Source organism: Rhinolophus sinicus, linkage group LG04, assembly GCF_036562045.2.
Source record: "Rhinolophus sinicus isolate RSC01 linkage group LG04, ASM3656204v1, whole genome shotgun sequence".
Lineage (NCBI taxonomy): Eukaryota > Metazoa > Chordata > Mammalia > Chiroptera > Rhinolophidae > Rhinolophus > Rhinolophus sinicus.
The window spans coordinates 145,885,130-145,907,820 of NC_133754.1; the positions used below are offsets into that span (position 1 = coordinate 145,885,130).

Consider the following 22,691-nt stretch of genomic DNA (forward strand, 5'->3'; position numbering starts at 1 on the left):
GTTTCTCTTTTCAAGAACAAAGGCATTGAAATTAGATTCTGATCACTGTATTTTAGAATATATCCTCGTCCTTTCCCCTGTAGTTGTGACTTGTCTCTTTTTTAACACACTTTAAGAGAATTAGTCTTTCTTGGTCACCAAGCAGAAAGAGACATGTTTTTATTATTTTCAAACTCTCTGAACAAGTGCTAAGAACTTCAGGGATGGTCTCTACCACTTCTATTAATGAAGAGAATGAGAAGTATAATAGTATTGTGTGCTTTTCACTCCAAACTTTAGTTACTTGGGGTTTTCTGGGTATGTTTGTGTTTTTTTAATTTAGTAATCATGTTCCAACTTTTGAATTGTCTCCCTTCAAATATATAATTTAATGGCTTTATTTTTATATTTATCAAGCATGTCCCTGTGAGTTGGTCTTTTCAAGTATTCTTGAAAAGAATCTAGTATAGGAATCGTATTTTAGAACACAGTGAACGATCCAGGTTGAACTATATGAAATTGCCAATATTGACTATTTTCTGACAGAAATAAGTGGCAATTCCATATGGTTCAACCTAACATGTGACTAGATAAAAGCATGGTTGTTTGATCATTCTAAAATCATTCTGTCACTATTTACTTTTCACTTAATCCCATTAACTAGGTCTCCAAAATAAGCTTAAATGCCTAATCTGGAATTTTACTCTTATAACTGGATTTTCCTTTTTCGATCTTTAGTCAAAAATTTCGAGTTTGCCGTCTCCCTAGAAATTTACTAGAGAGTAAATCCACCTCATTCACCAAACCTTCCCTGTTTCCTCCAGTTGAAGTCAGTGTCTTCCTCTTCCAGGTTCATTTTGTGCTCATTTCAGCCTGCCCTGTGTTCAGATTACTTAAACTGTGTGGGGGCTGTACAATCACTGGATTCATTTTGAAGATAGAAACTTGGTTTTGCACACATCTGTGGCCTAAAACAAATGTTTGTAGTATGAGTTAATGTCAGGTAGCGTGATACCTCCCACTTTGTTCTTATTTCTCAAGATTGCCATGGCTATTCGAGGATTTTTTATAGTTCCATATAAATTTTAGGATTATATGTCCTAGTTCTGTTAAAAAAATGTCATTGGTAATTTGAAAGGGATTGCGTTGAATCTATATATTGTCTTAGGTAGTATGGACATTTTAACTATATTAATTCTTCCTATCCATGAGCATGGTATATGTTTCTATTTATTTGTATCTTCTTTAATTTCTCTCTTCAATGTGTTATAATTTTCTGAGTACAGGTCTTTTACTTCCTTGGTTAAATTTATTCCTAAGTATTTTACTGTATTTGAAGCAATTGTAAATGGGATTGTTTTCTTAATTTCTCCTTCTAATAGTTTGCTATTGGTGTATACAAAAGCAACTGATTTTTTAATGTTTATTTTGTATCCTGCTACTTTACTAAATTCATTTATCAGCTCTAATAAATTTTTGGTGGAGCCTTTGGGGTTGTCTATATATAGTGTCATGTCATCTGCATATAATGATAATTTTACTTCCTCCTTTCTAATTTGGATGCCTTTTATTTCTTTTTCTTGTCTGATTGCTGTGGCTAGAACTTCCAGAACTATGTTGAATAAAAGTGGTGAAAGTGGGCGATCTTGCCTTGTTCCTGATCTTAAGGGGAATGGTTTTAGCTTTTCTCCATTGAGTATGATGTTAGCTGTGGGTTTATCATATATGGCCTTTATTATGTTGAGATATGATCCCTCAATTCCCACTTTGTTCAGAGTTTTTATCATAAATGGATGCTGTATTTTGTCAAATGCTTTTTCTGCATCTATTGATATAACCATATGATTTTTAGTTTTCATTTTGTTAATATGATGTATCATGTTAATTGATTTGAGGATAATGAACCAAACTTGCATACCAGGAATGAGTCCTGCTTGGTTATGGATCTTTCCAATGTACTGCTGAATTCAGTTTGCTAATATTTTGTTGAGGATTTTTGTGTCTATGTTCATTAGGGCTATTGGCCTATAATTATCTTTGTTTGTAACGTCTTTGTCTTGTTTTGGGATTGGGGTGATAGCGGCCTCATAAAATGAGCTTGAGAACCTTGCCTCCTTCTGGATTTTTTGAAATAGTTTGAGGAGAATAGGTGATAATTATTTTTTGAATGTTTGGTAAAATTCATCTGTGAATCCATGTGGTCCAGGGCTTTTGTTAGTTGGGAGCTTGTTGACTACTGGTTCAATTCCATTGTAGTAATTGGTCTGTTCAGATTTTCTGTTTCTTCTTGATTCAGCCTTGGAAGATTGTATGCTTCTAGAAATTTATCAATTTCTTCCAGATTGTCTAATTTGTTGGCATGCAGTTGCTCGTAGTATTTTCTTTAAATTTTTTTGTATTTCTGTGGTGTCTGTTGTCACTTCCCCTCTTTCATTTCTGATTTTATTAATTTGGGTCTTCTCTCTCTTTTTCTTGATGAGTGAGAGACAAGGTTTTTAACTGAAGCAAATAATTGCTGTTATTTTACTAATTTGGGTCCTCTCTCTCTTTTCCTTGATGAGTGAGAGACAAGGTTTTTAATTGAAGCAAAAAATAATTGGAAAAAATAGCTATCAAGTAGAGTATATGTCTTCTTTTTTTATAGAAAGTTCTCTTTATAGAGAGTTGGGGCTTGGGAGCAGACACCCTGAGTGTTAAATTGTAAGATGTCTTCCCTTCCTCTTTTCCAGAATTTCTCAGATTTTATTGTATATATCAATCATTGAGATATTGTTACAGTGAGGATTCTGATTATGTTGATCTAGGATAGGACTTGAGTACCTGCATTTCTATCAAGTACCCAGAGAACAACACTTTGAGTAGCATATCTCAGGACAGCATTATGACAGATGATAGGAATGCAGTGAGTATCCATCATGACTGCTCAATTCTGTGTTAACTAATCTGCCCCCACATGGTGGGGCAGCTTCCCAGATGTTTTGTTTCCAGAATTACCATGAATAGCTGAAATGGGTTCATTTCTCTTTCAAAAAAAATTTGTTTGATCTCCTTATCTCCACCAAAAGAAGTAAACTTTGTGCAATTCCATTCTTAAAATAGAAAAACTATTTTTTAAAATCTTTTCAAGAGAGGATTTTTCTTTTTCTTTTTAATTAGTTTATTGGGGTGACAGTGGTTAGTAAAGTTACATAGGTTTCAAGTGTACAATTCTGTAATACACCATCTATATATCACATTGTATGTTCACCATCCAGAGTCAGTTGTCCTTCCCTCACCATGAATTTGATCATTACCCTCATCTACCACCCCTCCACCATGCTCTGGTAACCACTAAACTATTGTCCATGTCTATGAGTTTTTGTTTCTTTGTTTGTCTTGTTCCTTTGTTGTTTTCAGTTTTATATCCCACATATCAGTGAAATCATGTGGTTCTCGACTTTTTTTCTGTCTGACTTATTTTACTTAGCATAATAATCTCCAGATCGATCCATGTTGTCACAAATGGTACTATTTCATCTTTTCTTATGACAGAATAGTATCCCATTGTGTATATATACTATATCTTCTTTATCCAATCATCTATCGAAGGACACTTTGATTGTTTCCAGGTCTTGGCCACTGTAAATAAAGCTGCAATGAACGTCAGAGCATATATATCTTTTCAGATTTTTTGGATATGTACCCAGGAGAAAGATTGCTGGGTCATATGGATTTTTCGCACCGAGTATCCAGAGAGTGAGCTAATGGCCACAACCCCAAGAGCAAGTCTACAGAAGAGGGGGACACACTGCCACACAGTGTTATAATGTGAAGAAGATATAGGTTCAGCTGACAATCGTTAAATCTGCAAAAGAAACCCAGTACACTAAGTGTTAATTACAGTAAGGCAAGATGTTTCTGGAAACACACTGGCTTCTCTTTCTTCTGCCTTGTCAGTTAATGACCAGAGTTTTTGTAACTAATCCTTCCATTGTCCTACCACCTTTTGAACAAAAGAGAAATGCCTAAAAGACAATAGCAGAAACTACTTTTCCAGAATCCTGTCAAGTTTTTAATTTTTCCTAGTGCCAGAAAAATTAAAAATTCCATCAGTTCTTAGAGTAGCTACAACTGTAATTACCTGGGATCATAGAACAGCTCTTCTCAACCTTGAATGCCATCCTGGGGAGCTTGTTAAACAACAAATTCTGATTTCATTGGTCTGGGATAAGTCTTGATAATCTGCATTTCTAACATGCTCCCAGGTCATGCCAGTGCCACCGGTCTTTGGATGGACCACACTTTGGATGGTCTTGGTACATATTAACTCCTTTCAACCTGAATGATGTTAGGTCCTACACACACATTATCTCATTATAGTTAAAACTTTGACAGGACAAAATATATTTAATGGGAATTAATTCATAAATTATGAGTTTAAAACCACTATGATTTATGAAAGTGATTTGTTTCCAAGGGGGATATTCAACTTATTATCAGTAATTGCTACTAATGATAATACTAATCACTCTCATTGTTGTTTGTTGATTACATTCTCTGTTATTTCAATCTTCTGAGGAGTTAGAGTAGACAAGCAATACTTCAGAGGTAAATGATCCTATGTAAAAGATAAATCAACTGCCTTCATGATAATCCTACCAATCGTGCCTTTAAAAAAAATCATCCTTTGCCACTAATATATGATAGTAAAATTTTTTTTTTTAAGTCTAGCTTCTAATGATATATAGTTCAGGATATTAGTTACCTTTAGGTCATTCAGATGCTGTCTATCAACTGAATGAAACAGAGGGCTCACACAAACCACCACCCAGAATATTACAGCAGAGAGTTTGGGAAGAAAGAGAGACCTCAAATGCTGATGGGTGTGGTGCATTATAGTAGGAATTAGAGTGCACTGACTTTCATGCACTGTATTTGGGATTTAAGCAGGAAGCTGGGATTACGATGCTGTGTGCCCTGATGAGCTATACATGAACACAAACCTGATCCAACATCAGGAATCTTTTAGACTCGCTATATAGCATGATATAAGGGCGAAATCTCAAAGACTTACTTTTTTTTTTGAGGGTCTCATTTTTTCCACACTTCCATCCCACCCCAATTTGGGAGTTATTTTCTGACAAATCAGTGTTACTATGGAACCAGATCTTAGAAATATTTGCTTCATCCTTTGGATTTGTGGTTATGTGACATCGGAAGATTTTATACCTAAGAGAGGTAGACACATGTCAATCTGCCAGTTAGAGAGGGACAGAGTACAAACAGTGATTTTTAACTTGGATTTGCTGCAAATAATAGATGGGATGCAATTTAAGTAGATGAGATGCAATTTGAGCTACTGAAACCATCTTTGAAAGGATTTTAACCAAAATAGTCATCTTTATTGGAAGTTTTTATAAGTGCAAACTGTGTTTTACTCAGACATTAAGAGTTTTTCCTGCACTGCTCACTTTTAGTGTAAATGGAAGATTCTGGGAAACTGAAACTGAGAGGCAAACCCAGTGTCCAGGAATGGGAGTTATTGTAGACTGAGTAGTTGCTTATTTCCCTTAAGGAAAAAAGGAGGTGAGGGCAGAAAACAAAAGATACCACAAGTATAGCCCCAAACCAAGAGTCAGGAAATTACTGGGCACTCCTTAATATTTTCAGATTCTAGGAAAAGGATTAGGTTTTATTGATTTTACAGATGGTTTATATGCTACAGAGAATTCCTACTTAATAATGTGATTCATTTAATCCTCAATGGGGCCTAATCACGTGGGGTGGGGGGGCTATACCCAAATATACATCTACCCTAATCTCAAGATTCTGATTTCTTCTCCTCACCCCATATATGGAAAATCAGTATTGCTTAAAGTCTCTTTTATAAAACGGAGTATGTCAAATCTCTTGATTGTACTGAAAGAGAAAGAAATTTAGTACCACTGCTTTAAGATGTTATAAAAATTCTATTTTGGGCTCCATAGAAAATATGAAAAAAGAGACCTGGATCCTGTCGTCAATGGACTCAAAATACCCAGAATATAAAATGGCCAGGTGGAGTTTTAAGAGATGGAATTGAGTCACAAGAGCACACAGAGTAAAAATGTTTCCTCCAACCAGAAAGTACCTGAATAGCCTATTATTACTACCACTCCTGATGGATGCTTTTAAGAGTTAAGATATTTTGATGGGTCAAAGTGATACATTTTCTAGTTAACTCCTTAGCGTGGATTAGTTCATCTAAGTTAACACCTGCCTTTACCAGCAGGGGATTCTGAGAGAGCAGAACAAAAGATGTGTACGTTTTGATTAGTAGGAAGAATTGAATACATGGTGATTTTGTGTGGTGTTGTGGTAAGGAGCCTAAGCAAGGAAGGGCCTTCAGGAGGCACTGGAGGGGAGAGAACTACCATCTTCAAAAAAGAGACAAATTTTGACTACTCCATAATTGTTGAATAGGATCTGCCTGCCAAATCACGGCATATTACGTTAACTATACTTCATAAATTGTTCTAATATAACATAAAACATCAAATTATTTAAAATTTTTCATGACTTTTTTTGACATTATAAGAATATCATTTCAAGAAAAATTGCATCTGATTGTTTTATAAACAAAAAATTTAATTGGTAAACAACATTTTAACTAGAGTCTCCACAAAGAATTACCAATAGATCAATATAAGTGAGAGGAAGATAAAAGAAATGGAAAAACAGAAAAATGAGCATACGAGCCATCTCTCAGGGCATTTCAGCTCCTCTACATTTGTCTCTCAGAGAATGGTATTTGTTAATTAATCCCCAAGTGAAGCAAAGGTATGAAAGTTGAACTCCCTCTTCAGTTTCCTTATCACACCATCATAGTAATAGTTGGTGAGATCCAAGTCACCAAATCTTCCCTAGATGTTCAGTTTGAAACCACTATCGGTAGCATGTCACCAGATCTGTATTCACTCAAGGCAATTTCATGGGAGGCTATGGCTGGTGTAATGCTATTTAGAAATGGCAACTGTTGGAACAATCAGGTGACCTGTTGTCCTAATCCGTGTCTGAAATACTCGTACTCTGTCTTGAAGATGTGCGTTAGAAAATACATAGTATGAAGTATGAACTTGTATTTCAGAAGTAGTTTATTTTAAATGAGAGAAAAGGAAAAGGATTAGTACTTTACATGATTTAAGTTTATCTTCACCTATAATAAACCTCAGATGATCTATTCTGCCATAAGTAAAAATGGTCATAGGTTTTCTAAATCGATCATCCCTTCCCACACACAGCAACACACATGTACCCTTATAAGTGTCTTCTTTCTCTTTAAAAATACTGTTAAAGTGTTTATGGTTCTTCAGGATTACATGTTGAGCTAGGATTATAAATATGTATAAATATGCAGATGCTGTATGGAATCATTTCTTAGCCCATTTGTATTTCTGAAGTTGTGTTAGATAACCTTTGTGGCTTTCAAAAACATCTTCTCACATCCCAGGGGGCAAATTACCTCTATTTTCATTTCCTTTAGAGTTAGATCATTTTATAATTAAGAACTTATTGAAGCAGATTCTCCCCATGTGTAAGTTACTCCCTGGGGAGTAATTTATGCAAAGAGCCCCTCTGACTTAATATCATATAAGCCTAAAAACTGTACAATGGATACCTGGGATTTTTAGTCAATTTTGTAATCATTGTAAAGAGTCCACCGTTTGAAAGGTTATCAAAAAAATGAAACAAAAAGAAAACAGTACAAATAACTTCGTTTGGTTTTTATAAATGATAAGATTTTTAAGAAAAAAAATAGTAATGTGGTTTATCCTATTTCTTGTCCGAAAGTATTAGTAATAGCAGTTCACAATGATGATGATGAAGAATACTGACATTTTGTAAGTCTTTGCTATTTACAAGACACTTCTACTAAACACCTCATTTAATCCTCATAAATCTATGAAGTTTGTCAGCTAAGCTTTATAAACCAAAAAAACAAGATCAGAGATTTTACCATGGCCATGGCCCCAATCATTAACAGATTAGGGACTGGAATCCAAGAGAACAGAAGTGAACAGAACATCAAATCTCTCATTTTTCTGTATCACAAATCTTGAAAATAAATACTAGCTAATGTAATGTGAAAGGTAAAAAACTAGAAGCAAATAAAAATAGTCTAATAAGTATTTTAATTGACTTTGTCTCTTCTGATATTTTCACCATTATCTCTTCAGCTGGTGTTATTGCAGTAATATAGGAATTCAAATTTGTATTCATATTTTGTCTTTGCGGATGGCAGAGAAAGGGCTACTGAATGAAATATCAGGAAAATTGGGTAATTTCTGGTTGCCATCTCCCAGGTCAGCTCAAGGGCATCATTAACCACCTGGATCCTCAGTTTTCTCATATGAAAAATAACGATATAACATTGAATTAAACTTACTAGGTGACTTAAACTTACTATGAAATATTTAGTTTCAAGAAATTTAATATGCTACTAAAGCTAAGTATTAAGTTGGTGCAAAAGTAATTGTGGTGTAAAATGTTAAAAATAATTGCCAAACCGCAATTACTTTTGCACCAACCTAATATCCTTTTTTAATGTAGAACAATAAGAAAAAGAGTGTATTTCTTGCATTTATTTGTTTTGTGTAGTCAAGGGTGAGAAACTGTAAAAAACATCCAAGTGGCACATTGATATACAAAGCATTTGAAGCATATTTTGCATAATTATTTTAAATTGGGAGTTGGAAAAGCAAATCTTCGTAGTGTGTTTAATTTTAACAACACTTAGAATACTATCAGAGACACGGGAACTACTACATTCTAAATAAAGTTTATCCCATGAATTTATCTATAATCTTGATGCTGATGACAAAATCATCATTCTAAGAGGTTCTATATACAGGTGCCTACATGACACCAAATTGCACACATGTAAAATGGAAAGCCCATGCCCCACCATAATCCACAAAGTAGTTGCCTTACCAACATCCCCATTTTTTGTCAAACATACTATTGAATCTTACCCTCAAGGCTAGGAAGCTAGAAGTCACCTTATTATTCATTGGTTTCTACCTCTGTGTCCTTTCTGTCATTTATATTCTCAACCTCTACTTTTGCACTATCTTTTATTTGCCTCTTCTTCTCTATTTATCCTGCTACTGATGTAATCCACACGTTCATCTCCTAACACCAGGTTAGGTATAGCCTTTTGGTCTTCCACTTGTTTCTGGTTAACCTACAAAACTCACCTTTGTTAAGGTACCCAAACCACCACTTTCATCATTTCTTCCCCCGTTCGCTTCCTTGATTCCCTGTGACAAGTGATATCAGTTGAAAATTCCTCTGCCTAAATTCCAGGAGCTCCATAATCTGCTATCACTTCCTCTACCCAACTATAAGGCCCAAGTTTCCATTAGAGCCAGGTTGCTTTTCTCAATGATCACAAGCCACAATCATTCTGAACGTCCTTCATTCATTCTGGACCTCCTTTATTCATTCTGGTCTTCATTCATTCATTCCAGACCTCCTTCATTCATTCTGGACCTCCTTCATTCATTCCAGACCTTCTTTATTCATTCCGGACCTCCATCATTCAATTCTGCTTGAAGAAATGCCCTTTGCCTTTCACTTCAGCCTAACTAAATCCTACACAATCTTCAAAAGCAACCAAACTGTCACTTCAAATGAAATGATTTTATTTCCTACTGAAGTCATAGTTAGTACTCACATACTTTATCATTTTTCTCTGATTTCTCCATGTATTATATTTTATTAATTAGTTTATTGGTGTCAGTATATTGTATCTTGTGTCAACAACCTTTATCATTTTAGTGGGCACATAATGTATGCTCAGTAAATATCTGGCTGATTCATTATTGGCATTTTCACAAGTAAACATTCAGGCACGTAATGTATAAAGTCACCACCGCCGCCTTCAGTTTTGCTTTATTTACTTATTTCAAATATTACTGAAATAAGGCAATGTGGTAACTGTCAGTGACTTAATGTTTGAAGTGCAAAATAAGAATACCAAAGACAGAGATTCCAGGGATTTCTGCATCACACTATTTCAAAGTCAAGTTTAAAAAGGAAAAAAGAAACAGTGAAGGCAAAAGTTTAGAAAATTTCTGGTCCCTGGTTATATTAGTTTGAGAAATATATTTTGTTTGACAAAAAGAAAGCAAAAATGCCCTTTCAATTAGAAGCAGCTTAGGGAGGCCATTCAAATAGTAGTGGATGACCCCACATCCACACCCCCAGTATCTTCCAACACAGAGGTCTGGCGGGGAGGGAGATAGGAGGGTGAAAGGAAGAAGACAACTCTGTAAGCTCAAAATGTCCGTTTTCCCTTTTCAGCACAAATTGAAGTGATACCATGCAAAATTTGTGGCGATAAGTCCTCCGGGATCCACTACGGAGTCATCACGTGTGAAGGCTGCAAGGTATGGGACTTAAACACAGCACTGCCCAGAGCAGCCATGTTTGCCCCAGGCCTCCAGGTACCTTGCTATGCAGGTGGTGACACCTTTTTAAAGAAGGCCTGCCAAGGGATTCTGGTGCCTGCTGCTGACATTCAGGAATTCTCCTTTGGTGGGTGGGTGGGTTTGTTTTCCTTTCTTTGTCTTTTAACCTTTTTGTTATTGTCTAATTTGTCAGCAGATACTTAAAAATGGGTTGTTATGTAAAATACCGAATTATTCACATTTACAGAAATATAAATGCTGATACTTGCCTTTTTAACAGTATTGTGTCCAGCAAATTCCATGGCATTTATTACTATATATGAAAGAACTAAAGACTTTAAGCTAATGGGCCCATATTTATTTATCTGTTTGAGAAAGAAGAAATCAAAGTAATAGTTGCAATATGTATATGGCCATCCTTTATTCTCACATGCCAGAAAAATATCTTAAAAACCGGAAGCATGAAATGTTAATAGACCACATAACCTCTAAATTAATTAAAAATCATCTGCCCCAACCTTCTTATTTTTCAATGAGGTCCTGAGGTATAAACAAGATTATGTCATTTGGCCAATGTCACTGATCTAGTTAGTGAGAGAGCATGACCAGAAACAGTTTTTTCATTCTAAGTCCAGTGTTCCCCTCCCAGACAGATGCAACCAATCCTTCCAAAACAAACTCATTCCTATGGGCAAGTTGCTTTGAAAATACAAAGCTGGAATAGATAGATGATGACAGATAGATAGATAGATAGATAGATAGATAGATAGATAGATAGATAGATAGACAGACAGACAGACAAAGAAGGTGGGGGAATAGTGATTAACATAGACTTAGTCTGAAACAAGAGAAATTTGAAATTTAACAGCAAATTTGTTAAATGAATCCTTAAAAGGAAAGAGAGACTAAATATCAAGGGGAAAAAACCAGTCTACAACTAATTTTAAAGGGCAATGTGTAACCAGAATAAATAAAATGCTGCTATACTCTGGGAAGGAAAATAGATATACTGGCAAAGTTACTGGCAAAAACAATTATATTTTTGATCAAAGATGCAAGAAAGTAAATTATTAATTTAAGATCAGCAAATTGAAGGAGAAGTAGCACAATCATAGATTCTAAGAACCAACCTTAATCTTAAGAGACTTTCAAATGTATATTAAACAAAAAGTATTTTAATTGTCAAATAGTGGTGCTATGTGAAAAACCGTCAATGTCTTATAAAGTCTCAAGAAGTATGATTCCTGGAATTGAAACTGGAGGTGAGAAAAGGAAAAAAAAATAATGAAAATAAATTCGGGGGAAGGATGCAGAGATGAGACAATAACATTAAGGTGGTAAGTAACCCATCAACATACAGACCTGCTTCAGAAGTGATTATCAATCATCCATGTTTGACCATCATGAGATGCGCCTTGCATTCTGTTCCTCGTCAGACCTGCAATTAAGAATTGCACGTTATCCACCTTAATTCAATTTTTTCAACTCATCAGAAGAAACAATAAAACAAAACTACAAATCAGCAATTTTTGTCCCAACCCCTAAAATAAGCTATTACTATCTCTGTGCAGGTAGACAAATCATTTTCTTTGTAAACACTAATAATTTTGGAATCAGAACCCTCTCTAATGAAAGCATTTCCACCACTGTGTCGGTTTATTGTGAAATTTTAAAAGCTCTGGTCATAGTATCCACAGAAAAAATATTTTTTCAGATTTGTGTCAATGTGAAGCTTTGTGTTTCATTGTATAAGCTCTATTTTGAAAATATCTGATTTCAGAATATGAGGACATATTGATGTTAAGGAGTAAAACATTAAAAGCAGTAATTTCCAGAAGATTTAACTGCTGAAGAAATATATTCCAACAGGCCTATAGTCAGGAACAAGTGTTCAGGCTCCTGTCATCTTTTCTGTTTAAAGGAGGAATCCACAATCAAAGAAATTATGCATTATTCTAAAGCATACTCTGAGGTTTTAGTCAAAATAAAATTGTATACCACACCACTTTTTTATTTCATGGAAAAACCCACATTTGTAAATATGCTACATTCTTCTCCAAATAGAAAACTCAAGAAATTCCATTCAGAATAAGATGTCAATGTCAGCACATTTAGTATCAACCTCTGAATTTTCATAATACTGTTTTCCAGTCAACATAAACAACCCATTTTAAATAACATCAATTCAGCTTGTGCACTTATTCAAATTCCTATTCATTCAATAAAATTTGAAATGAAATCTCTTTTTCATGCCAAAAACCTTATTTATGATAATGAGCAATAGAAAAGCAAGAAATGCCTCGTGATTAATGTCAAGTTTGCCTTGAATTAGGGTTGTAGCTGTGACTTCGTAAAAGTCTTTTCTGTCAACTCTTCTGCTATGTACCCAAAGATTAAAAACCACCCAATTCTTTCTTAAAATGTAAATTCCAAGTCGTCTTTAATCACGATCAAAGGGCTGAGGTTATGCTTTTTGTCAGCTTTCATGGTACATGAAGTACATCATTTCAATCCCTGGGAGCTCAGATATAATCTTTATTTTAAGGGGCTCCATGCAATCATTTGAACTGGACAATCAGATATCTCATTCTGCCACCGATGGTCCGTTAAATAAATAATACATCTGGATCTGTGAGGATGAAACTAGTGCTTGTTGCTGAGTGGCTTGGGGCTTACAACCACAAAACCAGTTGGCACTCTTTCTCTCTAAGAAGACACTTGGCCACACATCCATTTCTGAGGTCTTTCACAGGTTGGCCAAGATCTCTTTACAGTACCATGCATGAAACAAAGGGAAATTACCAATCTTGGTCCAGTCTTTATGTAAACTTTGGGGAGTTTTTTGCATTAATGTTGATTTTTAACATATTGTTTTAAAATATTATTTATCCTGATTACCAAGACTTTTGGTGACTCTTAAATTTTGTGGCCAAGGTGATTGCCTCGCTAGCCTCAACCCTAGTCACAGCCCTGATCTATCTCCTGTTGACAGTTGAGGAAATATAGAAGCTGTTTGACGGAAGCCAGGTGACATATCCCAGGCCTCTCAGCAAGATGGGTAGTGGGCTCTCCACCTGGAACTTTCCTAGGCTTCCCCCTTTCAAAGGGTGATACTATGGGTTATTGTTCCTAAAATTTCTCCTGGCAAAGCTCCTATAGACCACCACTTTGTTCATAGCAGTTTGCGCGTTTGCTGTATTGCAATTCAAGAGTAAAGAATGATTAGAGAAACTGATTAAGTACGTGAATTAATGGGTAAATGATACTTTCATATCTCTTGAGAAAATGTTCATTTTTCCCAGTAGAGTTTTCTGTAAGATAACTAAGGTGAGTGGTATCCAAAAAATTTAAAAAATTCTCAGCTGTGGGTTTACTCAGAAAGGTAATGTGAGGTCCATGGCAGGTCATTTAGTAGCAGGACCCAAACTTATTTACATGAAAACCTCCTACATCACTTTAGTCTAAGGCCAAACAGAGAGCATTAGTTTAGCTTTTACTTACAGCTCATTTTTTATAGAACGGTTCATATACCATATTGTTTTATTCAAAGATGTGGTTGATTATAAGGTACATCACTGGTTTAAAAAACAACCTTTCAGATTTATTCTGGCCAAATTCAAATTTTTTCAAATGGCTAAAAATGGACCTTAGAAATTAGAAAAAGAGCCCGCACTCCTCAGTACTCTTCTTGCGGCCAATACGCTAAGTTCCTTACTTCCACTGCACTTGATATAAACCTGTATCATTGTCCCCATCAAGTTTTGTCATATTTGGCTTAGCAGTGACATTTTCCTCTGCCACTCCTTTTCCTCTGCTCTTTAGGACAGGAACTCTGTTCTGTTTTTCTTTGCATAGAGCAGCACACCTCATAAATGTCTTTAGTAAACATTGATTAAATGAATGGATGAATGAATGATACCTTCATATCTCTGTAAGTAGTACATATGTTCCCCAGTAAAAACATCTGTAAGCTACCCGAAAGGAGATAGCCAAAGAATTTTAAAAATTAAAACTCAGTTATGTTCACTGTAGAAAATGTAGCAACCAAAAATGTTAATGGTCTTCCTTTCCCGTTTTTTGTTTTTAACTCTTATCTCCTTCCCATTCTCTTTTTCCCCTCTAGGGATTCTTTAGGAGGAGCCAGCAGAACAATGCCTCTTATTCCTGCCCAAGGCAGAGAAACTGTTTAATTGACAGAACCAACAGAAACCGTTGCCAACACTGCCGACTGCAGAAGTGTCTTGCCCTAGGAATGTCGAGAGATGGTAAGGCATTGCCTTCCTATTTCCTACATAAATGTTTGCCGATGGATGCTTTGCTGGAGTCTGTTTAAGCCACTGGAAGAATTCTAGACAAAGGGAATTGGAGATAAGAAAAGAAAAGTATATGCTGGTAGAACATTAAGAGGAAAAGTAAGAACATAAAAAATATCATATTGCCTATGAAATAGGAAGAAAAGACTTTACTGTAGCTTGTGGAGCAACCTGTGCTAACTAGGTTAAGTGAAAGGCACATAGGCCTATAGTGAAATGTGACCACATGTCCAGGTTTGCCTGCAAATGAGGGGTGGGTTTCCTGACACGTGAGATTTTTAGAGTTAAAACTGCAGTCCTAGGCAACTGGGACCTTTTGGTCACTGAGTTAAGTCTGACAGGTACACAAGTGGCTTAGTAGGTAGAGATGCTAAGGAAGAGGCTGAGTTTCTATGGGAAGCCCAGAAGCTCTGGCTGGTCACAGCTACTCATATAAGGATGTAGACTATTCTGAGTCATGATGATGCCAAAGGCTGTACCAGCCATGCAAGTCTTACAAGGGTTGTGTAGGTGGTGTCCTCAGAATATGACTCAAGTGTGTACTCCACCTTCATGCCCAACCCAGCTGGGTGGCTTGAGTCCCCAACTGAACTTCTTAGATTAATGACAAAGGACAAGTAAACAAAGAATTTCATCTAGCTTTTCTTCCATTTTTAAGCATTCATCTAAACGAATTATTTCCCAATTGACATTGGCCACAGAACTCTTATATGAGATAGTGAGCAGCCCTGAGTCTTAGGGCCATTTCTGTCTTATTCTCACTATATCCTCAGGGTCTGGTTAAAAGCAGGAACTTAAGTGTTTGTTTAATGAACCATGCAATTCTCTTTTTCGTGGAGCCTGAAACAAAGACAATGCCCCTGGTACTTATTCTCTATGTGAATCTCCTGGATTCTGTGCCTCTGGTCACAGTTCCTCTAATGAAGTTCAAGGTGATGTCGATGGAGGGTGCACGTGCACCCCCCTGAAAAAAAAAAGGAAAAGAAAAACTTCCAGATTTTTAAAAATTTGGATAATTGGCATGCACTGTCTCTTGGTAAAAAGGAATTTTATGCGTTATTAAATTAAATGTGGGCCTTTTAGTCATTTGATAAATTCACCTCTGCATAGGTCTTGATATGTAAGCACATAAACTGCTTACTTCTTAGCTTCTATTCTCCAAATAGTTACATCTTGAATTTTTGTTTATCTTTGCTCTAATTCCCAACCCACCTAATCTTGTCTTGCACAAAAGTACACCTATGAGGCAAATTTAACCAAAAAATAAATAAATAAAAAGAATTTGAACTTGAGCCCTTTAGTTTATAGGTAAGATAGCTTCTAAAGCTGCAGAGATGTAAATTTCTATTTCTCTAAAAGTTTCTGATAAAACCTTTCTATTACTCAACTGATTTTTTGTTTGTTTATTTTTTTCTACACTTGCTAACCACATAAATTTACTCCTAGGGTAAATTTATAGCACTGTGTACTTCCACATAACTAAAGTGAAGAAAGTGGAGGATGGGGGTTAAATGGTTTTCAGGATTTATTTAGTAAAATTTTATGGAAATTTGAGTTAACAATTTCACACCTCGTTTTTACCATATGGAGGTAGTATATCACTTGACAGTATTTGAAAAGCCCCATTAATAATTGTGCATAAAGAATAAGTCATTAGTATTTGTCTCTGTCATTTTTTCCTACAATAAAAGGAAGTATCTCTTTTGGAAAGGCAGATCTTGTGGGTCTGCGCTGGTGAACAGAATGCACAAGGGATGAGCATATAGTTCAAGGCAGAGTCAGTGACATCAGCCCACAAAATCGAGGAGATTGTCTGAATCCCATGACGTAAAGGACAGGTGTTGAGCCACAATCTATTCTCAAGGGGGAAGAACTTTACTGCAGCACATAAACCTCTATGCAAGTAAAAGCAATACAGTGTCTAAGGATACTGGGGATTAAAGATAATGATCCATCTTAATATTCAGTTCAGAGACAACCCTGAGGCTGCCAGGGACATTTTCCAAAATGCCTCCTGAGCATGTCTTATGTCAAACTAATGAGGAGGACAAATGCTCAGGGGTGGGAGTGGTGGTTGGGAATGAGAAAGGGCCCCAGCAGAAAAACAAAAGAAAGAAAAAAAAGAAGATTCTCTCTAATAGAAAACAAGTTCTTCTTTACTATGTTATATAGAGGGAATTTGGTCTAAACCTTGATTATAAAGGGTACTTTATACCAAATAAATCATACTAACACGAGGGAAGCTGAATAGGTTTTATCTCTTATTGATAAGTAATGCCTAGTATGTAGCATTAAAGGATTGGAAAGCCCTGAAATTCTGGTTGATTAGCTATGTCTAGTAAGAACTCAAGAAGGACAGGTGGTGTTTCTCCTGCCAGTAGTTTATTATAACTATATTCTACTGGTTAAACAAATATTTTTAAAGTGTGTTAGCAGTCGTATCCATAGCCAGGGTAAAATGCCCTCACACCTAACCTTTTTCTACATACATCCCATCCACCTTCCCCCAGACCTAAAGTGGCATCTTCATTTTGATATTTGCATTTGCTTTTTGTCAATTATGCCTGGGTCCAAGAATATTTACTTCACCATAACTGGTCACTGAAACCACATGGCTACTAGTAGATGGTTCGTTATAACTGTTGGAATTGCTGGACTGTCATTCTCTCCTGAATTTCTGCTTTTATGGTGGTTTATTAGCCATGACACACATATAAATAGAAAACTCAGCAATAACAAATTTGTTCAAATTTAGCTTAGACAAAGAACCAAAGATTAAATCCACTTGGAATACATGCACGTGTTTGTGTATATAATAAGGTGAGGGTATGCATGTATATGTGGGTGTGAATTGATACCATGTATATGTCCAGTGAATCTTCTCTACCATCTTATTTATTTTTTTCTTTTTATCTGGACCCTTCAAAAATGTTAGTTGCAGGAATAGTCAATGTAAATTATTTCCAATTATACTACTAAAAACCAGCAAAAAGCCAGAAAAATGTTTGGCACCAGTAGGAAGATATTGGGCTCCAAAGAGCAAACATGATGCTCACCTTGCAATAATCAAGTATATGTTCTTCTAATCACATGCCTCTATGGAAAAATGGAAGCTGCCCGAAGAGGACAGTTTTCATATTAAGTAAGCTTCTTCATATCCAGAATGCATTGTCCAATATGGTATCCAAGTGTCACTACTTAAACTGAAATTTAAATTAATTATAAAGTTACAGAAAATTTAAAATTCAATTTTTCAGTCACACTCGCTGTATTTTAACTGCTCAACAACCACATGTGGTTTGTGGCTATCATATTAGGAAGCACAGAGAACATTCTATCATCATAGGAAGTTCTATTGGAGAAGAAGTGAGGGGGACGAGAGAGAATGTTTTTAAATTATGAATGGGGTTGAGTAGATTGAATCAGATTTTTTTCTAGAAAGCTTAGAGCCCTATAAAAAAGGCATATCCTTGAAATTTAAAAGAGTTAAATTAAGACCAGTTTCTTGGTAAGCAGGAGATATAAACATAGAGAACTTTACAACCAAAGATTGTAAGATAAAATAATTTCCAAAATGACTATGGAAAGTTATAGAAGATAGTTTTACAATTTGGTTCTCTTGAAACCAAAAACATGTGTCTAGTTGTCATGTGGTAATAAGTAGAACTCTGAAGAAGCAATGACTTTGTTTTATAGTTTATCTTTTAACTATAAAAGTTACTCCAAAATCTTCCATTCCATTTAGAATCCTGCAATCCAAATAAATATGAAAAGATTTCCAATATTTTGCGTAAAATTGTTCTTTGCTACTGTGGGATCAAAATGAGGGGTAAGAGCTTATCAAGAGCAAGTACCATCATTACTGAATATTTATAAAGCATTTGCAATGTATACAGAATTGTGCTAGTTTCTTTGAGAGCTAGCAGTTTAACAAGAGGCTGCCTCTATACTCAAGTGAATCTCATTAACAGAATAATTCAAGTTTGAGAGGGGCAAACACTTAAAATATGTGCCATTCTGATTAACGGGTAGTGGTAAGAAGAATGGTAGTATTTGAAAGTATAATAGTAATACAGCCTTTGTTGAAATAGGCCTATGAATACAACAAATGTATGCATTTACAAATAGTGAATTATTTATATGTCAGGAAAGATCAATAGGTCTGTTTTTTCTGTTTTTGGCTTTTTTTTGACATTTTTTTTTTTACATTTTTTTCCCCAAATGTGTCACCAGTTTAATTATAGGAAGGGGCATAAAACTGAAACACTGGCTTATCAGTGTTTCTGAAACGAATAGAAAATTTATTCTAAAATAATATTAGAGTAATTGTCAATAATGTCCTAGATTTAGAATGAAGCCTGATAATTCCAAAAGTAGTGGGGCTTTCAGTTGTTTCTTTGAAAATATTTCAGTTTGCTCAGTGACCCGATAAGTTAATTTCTTGGAAAAAGCATAATTATTCACCATTGAGCTTTCAGATGTTCATGAGGGCAGAGGTCTTGATAGCATACTTATTTGACATTATTAGCTTTGATCATGAGATCTGTGGTTAACAGCAGAATTCTGAACTTAAAGTTCTTAAATGTAGGATCTTGACTGGGTTCATTCATTCATCTGCCATCAACTACAAGTCAGTCTGTGCCTCTACTGTTTATAGATGGCACTGTATGGGATAACTGAGGTGGTTTGGCTCTGCTTCACATACCTTACCCTCCAGCAAGCTAGCTTAGGCATGCTCTTTTTGTGGTGAGATACTCACACAAGTACTTTGGAAGCCTCTGTTTATGTCACATGTCAATATCCCGTTAACCCAAAACAGGCCACGTGACCCTGAGTCAGCGGTGGGGTAGAATGCCTATACAGAATGAAAAGGCACTGCAGATTTACATGGGGGAGGTCATGGAAATAGATAAGAGGAATTAGAGTCATTAATAAACTCAATCTACACAATGTATGTTTCACCTACATATAGAGTGTATAGAAATCTAAAACAAGGATTAAATGGAAAAAGTTTTAAAAGAGACACTGCATTTCTCTCTCCATGTTAGAAGTGTTTCTCATTCTCAACTGTTTTTCTTCTATACATTTTAGACTAACAAATGCAAAACTATTCTACTAAAGTAAGTCAGAAAGTGCATATACTCCAGCCAAAACAAAAATCTTAATCTATAGCAATAGATATAAATTTTGTATTCACCTCCGTAGCTCTGTAACAAAGAGCTATTCTGAACCTCCACAAATGCAAGAAACAGAGGATCAGCAAATAAAGAAGCATGTCATTACCTTCTTAGGGAGGAGGGGAAATTGTTTCTGAATCAAAATTTATCGTGGTTTCTTTTTTCTTACACAGAAAGGTTTTTTTTTCCCCCTAGAGAATTATATATAGTAAACATACAATACATAATTATTTGTAAAGATATAATATAAAGGTACAGAGAACACTTTCCCTAAAAGTTTCTATGCAATTCTCTCCACAGACAAACTACAAATACCACTACAATTAGTAAGCAAATAAATTTGTCTCTGAGAAACAAAATCTAATAGTGTCTCTACAAACAGAGTTAAACACAATGAGCTAAATGATTCAAAACCCTATAAGAACAAAAATTGAGGTGGAAAGAGGAGTTTGGTCTGAATTAAGCAGATTGTCTTCATTCAGAAAAATTACTGGATAATTACCACATTGTTTTCCAACTTAGTCAGCATCAGAAAGCAAGAACATAGGCTTCTCAGAAGGATTTGGGAGAAATAGGAAGAGATTGGATTGCCCGCAGTCCACCCCTCACAGCTATAATCCAGCAGGCAAGAAGGAGGAAAATGACGTGCCCAACACCCAAAAGTGTATGCAGCCCTTCTATTTACATCATGTTACCTATAACTTAATCACATAGTCGCACCTGGAAGTGGGAGAGGCTGGCAACTGTGGTCTCCATTTTGAACAGCTGATGCTTAGATAAAATTTTGGTAGCTCTATAACTAATGGAAGAAGAATGAATACTGGAGGAATATTGGGGGGTGAAATGGTGGCTCTTTCACAGCAAGAATCTCTTCTGTGGGCCCTTCATGCTGAAGAGTTCTTAAGCACTTCACGCTTTAGTTATTCTCAAAAGTTATTCTCATCAACCCTAGTGACTGAATCCAGGAATTGAACCTGTTTCTACCCTCCACTTTATCCTTTCTACGTTCCCTGAGCTTCCAACATCACCAGGTGATGGGAACACTGTCACAAAAGAAAAAAAAAAAAAAAAAACAGAAAAGCAGAAAGGAACTTCCAAGCTTGCCATAGATCCCACCATTAACATGAGCTGAATAACATAGTGCTTGATAATTTAGACAAGGTGGCCCCTTGACTCGGGATGTTCACAGCCTAAAATGGGAGTTGACTGCTTGTGAGGAAAAATGTCAATATCATAACAGTTCAGGAGATTAAGCTTGATAAGTTAAGAAGAAATGCATTCAGATCAAAGCATCTTCATATTACTCTATGAACACTCACAGAGCCCCTTCCTCCTCTTCCCTCAGAATGGCTAAGGATTTTGCCAGAAGAGATGGGCACTCTAAAACTTTGGTTGTAGAATGAGAAATGAGGGGTTACTGTTGGCTCACTTGCTGACCATTGGATGTGCAAAATTGCTACTTTCCAAAGATCCTTCATTTGCTCCTAAAGCCAACTAAAGGCAAATGATGTGGTTTACTTAAAATTGTGTTTATAACTCTGCCCCCACGTCCTTGTTCTGACCCAACACACTATTTAGAAGACAGTGAAATAATAAGGTCCTGTCCGACAATCTAGTAATCCTAATGCAGGGGTAGGGGAACTAATAATGAGTTTTGGCTGACATTTTAATAGCAGGTACTATTTAGTAGTTTTTGTTTTTTATGGTTTTTTGGGTTTCCCTCTCCCCCACCCCCTGCAAGAACAAGGAAATATGCCTTCTAACTTCATGGCAACAAATGTGAAAACAGATAAGTAAGTTTTCACATTTCTGTCTAGCTTAGATTTAGTTCTCGCTATGTACATAAACCAGCACAGAAATCCCTGAATATAACCTTTCACCAAATGTGGAGTGCAAGTGAATGGACTCTGGGCTATGGTGCTAGGAGTTTGTGCCTTTGATGTTGAGGCGACAACCATCCATGACCCTTTGGACTTGAGGCTGTTAATGAGAATGATAACTGCAATGCTGTTTTCTGCTTTTTTCTCCAACCCAGCTGTGAAGTTTGGGAGGATGTCCAAGAAGCAAAGGGACAGCCTGTATGCTGAGGTGCAGAAGCACCAGCAGCGGCTGCAGGAGCAGCGGCAGCAGCAGAGTGGGGAGGCAGAAGCCCTTGCCAGGGTGTATAGCAGCAGCATCAGTAACAGCCTCAGCAACCTGAACAACGAAGCCAGTGGCACTTATGCCAATGGACACGTCATTGACCTACCCAAGTCCGAGGGTTATTACAATGTGGATTCCGGCCAGCCGTCCCCTGATCAGTCAGGACTTGACATGACTGGAATCAAACAGATAAAGCAAGAACCTATCTATGACCTCACATCCGTACCCAACTTGTTTACCTATAGCTCTTTCAACAACGGGCAGTTAGCACCAGGGATCACAATGACTGAAATTGGTAAGTGGAAGTCAACTCCCAACTCATTTTTTGGAAATTCTGCTTTGAAGTTGCCTGGTCCTATTTTGTATGGTCATTTTCTAAGGTCTACATTGAATTACTTGCATTCGTGGCTTCTAATGAGAAAATGAATTGATTTTAAAATGTATTCTACTAACTGTCATTGTTCCCCTGCCCCGTAAAAGTTTGTTTCAAGCAAAGGGAGAAAGACGAAATTATTAACAGAAAGATGCTATCTGTAAAAGAAAAAAACAAGCTATCTGTTAAATTTGGGTTTATCACTGAAGGAAAATTTCAGCAAGGATTCACAGTGGTGGTATTTAAAGTAAAATAGCTAAGGGATATAGAAATAGTG

At 36.1% G+C, this 22,691-nt stretch overlaps 1 protein-coding gene across 2 annotated transcripts in view; it reads left to right on the forward strand.

Moving 5' to 3' along the window:
- RORB (RAR related orphan receptor B) overlaps nucleotides 1–22,691 on the forward strand; it is a 183,225-nt gene that overhangs the window by 122,972 nt on the left and 37,562 nt on the right. For both annotated transcript variants that reach the window (XM_019736709.2, XM_074330568.1), the window contains 3 exons: nucleotides 10,303–10,388; nucleotides 14,533–14,674; nucleotides 21,935–22,336. In XM_019736709.2, the coding sequence (XP_019592268.1) occupies nucleotides 10,303–10,388; nucleotides 14,533–14,674; nucleotides 21,935–22,336 (630 nt within the window). The remainder of the gene's footprint in view (nucleotides 1–10,302; nucleotides 10,389–14,532; nucleotides 14,675–21,934; nucleotides 22,337–22,691) is intronic.